The sequence below is a fragment of the Mustela nivalis genome, assembly GCF_964662115.1.
Source record: "Mustela nivalis genome assembly, chromosome: 13".
NCBI lineage: Eukaryota > Metazoa > Chordata > Mammalia > Carnivora > Mustelidae > Mustela > Mustela nivalis.
In genome coordinates, this window is record NC_139032.1 from 66,731,070 (window position 1) to 66,736,245 (window position 5,176).

General features: G+C 36.3%; 1 protein-coding gene across 1 annotated transcript; it reads left to right on the forward strand.

Moving 5' to 3' along the window:
• Nucleotides 1-241: 241 nt before the first annotated feature.
• On the forward strand, nucleotides 242-1,201 carry LOC309846245 (olfactory receptor 13C8; the record flags this gene model as incomplete). The annotated part of the gene is made up of 1 exon (XM_082695107.1): nucleotides 242-1,201. The coding sequence occupies one exon, from the start codon at nucleotides 242-244 to the stop codon at nucleotides 1,199-1,201; it is 960 nt and encodes a 319-aa protein (XP_082551233.1).
• Nucleotides 1,202-5,176: the final 3,975 nt, after the last annotated feature.

Sequence of the window (5,176 nt, forward strand, 5' to 3'; positions counted from 1 at the left end):
TCCAAATGTCCTATAATCAAATGTACGCTCTCTTAACCCTGAGAAAACCAGGTTAAGATTCTTGCTCTGGTGCCCTTGGTTTTCAGTGAGAAATCTGCCATAGACTTATACTGTTACATCCAAATATAGAACAGCAGTAACACAGAATACGATTCTTAAAAGATGTAGCTCTTGCAGATACTGCATTAACAAATTCCTATTCTACCACCTAGAGTGCTTTTGGAGAAAGATTATATGCAAAATGGAAAGGACCAATGATTCCATGATGACAGAATTTGTCCTTGTTGGGCTTTCTGCCCACCCAAAGCTCCAGACAGTTTTCTTTGTGCTAGTTTTGTGGATGTACCTGATGATCCTTCTGGGAAATGGAGTCCTTATCTCAGTAATCATCTATGATTCTCACTTGCACACCCCCATGTATTTCTTCCTCTGTAATCTTTCCTTCCTGGACATTTGTTACACCAGCTCCTCTGTCCCACTAATTCTTGACAACTTTCTGACAGTAAGGAAGAGGGTCTCCTTTTCTGGGTGCATGGTGCAAATGTTTCTCTCCTTTGCCATGGGGGCCACAGAGTGTGTGCTTCTAGGTATGATGGCACTTGACCGCTATGTAGCCATCTGCTACCCACTGAGATACCCTGTCATCATGAGGAAAAACACCTACATGCCCATGGCAGCTGGGTCCTGGGCCACTGGGCTTGTTGACTCAGTGTTGCAGACATCTCTCGCAATGCAGTTACCATTCTGTGCTAATAATGTCATTAACCATTTTGTCTGTGAAATTTTGGCTATCCTAAAACTGGCCTGTGCTGATATTTCAATCAATGTGATCAGCATGGCAGGGTCAAATCTGGTTGTTCTGGTTATACCACTGCTAGTTATTTCTATCTCTTACATTTTTATTGTCACCACTATTCTGAGGATCCCTTCCACGGAAGGAAAACGGAAGGCCTTCTCCACTTGCTCCGCCCACCTAACGGTAGTGATTATATTCTATGGAACCATCTTCTTCATGTATGCAAAGCCCAAATCTAAAAGCTCTGTTAGTGCTGATAATCAAGACATCATTGAGGCCCTCATCTCTCTCTTCTATGGAGTAATGACTCCCATGCTCAATCCTCTCATCTATAGTCTGAGGAACAAGGATGTAAAGGCTGCTATGAGGAACATGCTGAGTAGAAGAAACTCTGATGGAATATGAGGACCGATTTACACTATGTGAATGAGTATCCAGAGCTGCTGCAGACACAAAATTTGAAAAGAGAAAATTACACGTGAAAACGAATTCAAAATCATCTGACAGAAAAATTTTGGTGGCTGTTGTTACTGTTAGCTTTTTGTTTTAACTATAGAAACAAAACATGTTTCTGGTTTTAAAATACTCATATGGAAATGCAAAAAAAAAATCTCTTTAAGAAACCCAGGCAAAATATAGTCACTCTGAAACCTTCAGAAAGTAATACAGGAAAAAGGTGTACTAAAAACACCTGAAACTAATATAATACTGTACGTTAACTAACTGGAATTAAAATAAAAACTTCAAAAAGAACATAATAGTACTGAAATGGAAATATACAATAAAGAAGTAATTACTAAGTTTAAAAAAAGGTGTACTAAAATACTCTGTAACCTAAAATAAGCACATTTTAATTAATTATGCAAAAAGAATACTGATTAGAAAATGGCATATTCTATATTCATTTTTAACTTATTCATTATTTACTGTTTGTGTCCACCCTATAAGCTTTTTGAAAATAAGAACTTGTCTGTTTATTACCCTACAGCAACCCACAGACCCAGAATAGATACTGGCACATAACAGATGCTTGATAAATATAAGTATTTATTTTAATAAATAAATGAATTGTATCTTATATAAGAGTAGGAATGTATGTCTGTGGTATATGAGGTAACAAGGCTTATTCAAAAAGAAAGCTGATTCATTGTTTTATTTTCAAAATAAACTGTATGGGCTTTGAAATATGAACTCCCCTAAGAGTTAAAATGTTGCCTTTTGTTTTCTATGTGATGACTATCACAATACAGAAGAAGAGGTTTTTGTTAACTAGCTCTCATAAGTTATCTGGATTTGGTATATAATGAGACTAGGGTAACTAAAAGAGTCCCCTGGTCATGCAGCCTAAGTTTTAACATAGTAGAATGGAGGTGACATGGTAGCACAGTTCCTCTTCGACTTTGACAAGAGACCAGGTTGTAATGAGAACTACTTTCCTACTCTGCATTGGATCACATAGTTCCTGAACAGTAAGAAAACTAGACAGAACTGGTAATTGCAATACAAGGATAAGAAGTAACAAAAGACATTGGGGAGGGTATGTGCTTTGGTGAGTGCTGTGAAGGGTGTAAACCTGGTGATTCACAGACCTGTACCCCTGGGGATAAAAATATATGTTTATAAAAAATAATAAATTTTTAAAAAGTAACAAAAGAAAAAGATTCAAGTTGCTCAATAAACTAAAGGGCTACAGGGTTTGGTGTTGGCAATAAGACAAAAATGGGCCAAAACTCAGATGATCTCTAATGACTAAAAAGAGGACAAGCAGTGCCAATGTGAGGACAGAAGCCCCATTTCCATGAAGCAAGTATGTCACTGATATGAATAGAAGAAAGCATTCCTTTTATCTAAGCCCTTTGAAGAGCCTATGGGATTTGAAATATAACACACAAGTCTAAAGTAAGACTATAACTACTAAATTCTAAGAGTAAGTCCATAACATCTTCCTTTCTTGTGAATGGGTAATTAAGGTTACTTCATAAAATTAATTCATGTGAAGTACTAAATAGTGCCTTGAACATTTTAAACATCCAATAAACATCGGTTGTTTTATTAGAACTAGTGTTGAGTGAATTTAAATATATTGGAAAGCTTTGAACAGGCATAAGATTTTCATTCTTATTTTTTATGGAGTAAATTTTAATACTATTAAACTACTGTCTCTCAACTTCAAATCCATTTTTCTATGCTCCATTTTGTGTTAGGACTGGGTCACTGAAAACCAATTTCTCCTTTACTAGCGAGCTTCCGTTAAATTCTTCCCAAAGAGTTACTGGAGAATAGAAGGCTGGCTGATGACAGGGGCTCTGAGCTTCCCGGTCTGTTGCTTGTTCCTGTCAGCATCATTCCAGGTATGGGTCTTCACCATGACAATGGCAGTCCTTTAGCTGCTTCCAGTATTACTTTCAGTTTTCTTTTTTTCTCTATAACCCAGAAGCAGGAGCCTACCAGTGCCACCTCCTCAGAGGTTTCGATCTGGCCCGCAGCTTTTACTTCTGGAAAATGAATCTTCATATCAAATGCTTAAGTCTGTCTTGAGGTATCTTTAACAGCAGTAAATAGTCAGTTCTCTGCCTGAGAACTGTAGTGAAGCAGATAGAGCATAAACAGTGTATTTGGTCAGTATGTGATTTCCAGGGGCGCCTGGGTGGCTCAGTGGATTAAGCCGCTGCCTTCGGCTCAGGTCATGATCTCAGTGTCCTGGGATCGAGCCCCGCATCGGGCTCTTTGCTCAGCGGGAGCCTGCTTCCTCCTCTCTCTCTGCCTGACTCTCCGCCTACTTGTGATCTTTCTCTCTGTCAAATAAATTAATAAGATCTTTTAAAAAAAATGTGATTTCCATACACAAATAAATAACAGAAGGTACTGGGCAAGACATTTGTGTCTCTATGGTTGGTTTCTTGTTTCTAAAATGTAGATTATGAAAGTCTCTGTACTATGTTCCAAAATAACATAGCAGTAGTCATATACTCTATGAAAGGAGAACATTGAGTGGTTCACTGATTCTAAGATACTTGTGAGAAAGGATAAACTTAGAGAGAAAAAGAAACATAAATATAACTCTTTTCTTTTTTCTCACCAATGAAATTTTGCCATATACAATGACATGGATAGAGCTAGAGAGTATAATGCTAAGTGAAATAAGTTAGATAAAGACAAATACCATATGATTTCCCTCGTATGTGGAATTTAAGAAAGAAAACAAATGAGCAGGGGAGGGGGGAAGAGAGAGGCAAACCAGGAAACAGACTCTTAAAGATAGAGAACAAACTGATGGTTACCAGAGGCGAGTTAGGTGGGGGGATGGGTTAAATAGGTGATTGGAATTAAGGAATTCACTTGTGATGATCACTGGGTGATGCATTGCTGTGCTGAATCACTATATTGTACATCTAGATCTAAAATAACATTATATGTTAACTATATTGGGATTAAGATTTTAAAAAAGAAATAAATGGACAGAAATGCTAAAAAATAATAGTAAAATAAAATTTATCAAATATAGAATAAACAGTTTTTTGAGTGAAATGCTTATACTTAAATTCCGATAGGAAACTTGGCTAGAGAAAAGAAGGAAGCAAAAATAAAAAGAAGGTAAGGATATGGAATTATCTAAGCAATTTGAATGCAAAGTCAATGTGCAAGCCATTGTGCTATATATTTATGTTATTATTTCTTACTAAATCTTCACAATAATATATATTCTTGCTTTCAATTTAAAAATGAATAGACTAAGACACATAGTAGTTAAGATCATACAGATTCTAAGTGAGAAACCTAGTTTTCAAACCAGAGCCTTGACTATAAAAACATAAATTTCCTTACTGCCTACTGGTCAGAAGGGAAATATCTTGAAACCCAGTTGCATCTGAATCAGGAAAACTAATCCAAAGACATCAGAGGACAAAAAAGTTAAGATATCTTAATTGGATTTATCCTTGGAATTTCTCTAAAGCTATTAACTGTATATATAGGTGAATTCAGGGGGCTATGATGATCAACTCTTCCATGATTATGGGAAAGGCCATGAATAAGACTTTGTCTTAAGCCCAGTATTGCAACCTCCTTAGAAACTCATTGATTCTTATACTTACATGTTATAGATGATATCACCAGGAACCAAGGGTTTCAACCAACCAGAAAACTGCTAAATAAACCTAGGGTCATGAGTTTTCGTTGTGATGCATTTTAGAGAAGATGAATTTTTAGGACACAAGAATTTTTAGTTTATCCAGGGAGGCAGAAGACATTAATGGACAAAATACTGAATATGTAGACTATTTAACTTTGAATCTCATCTCCACATCTACCTTATTAATCTATTAGCTATGCATATAGTTTAACTTCTCTGAACCTGTTTTCTCACTTTTTGTAAAGATT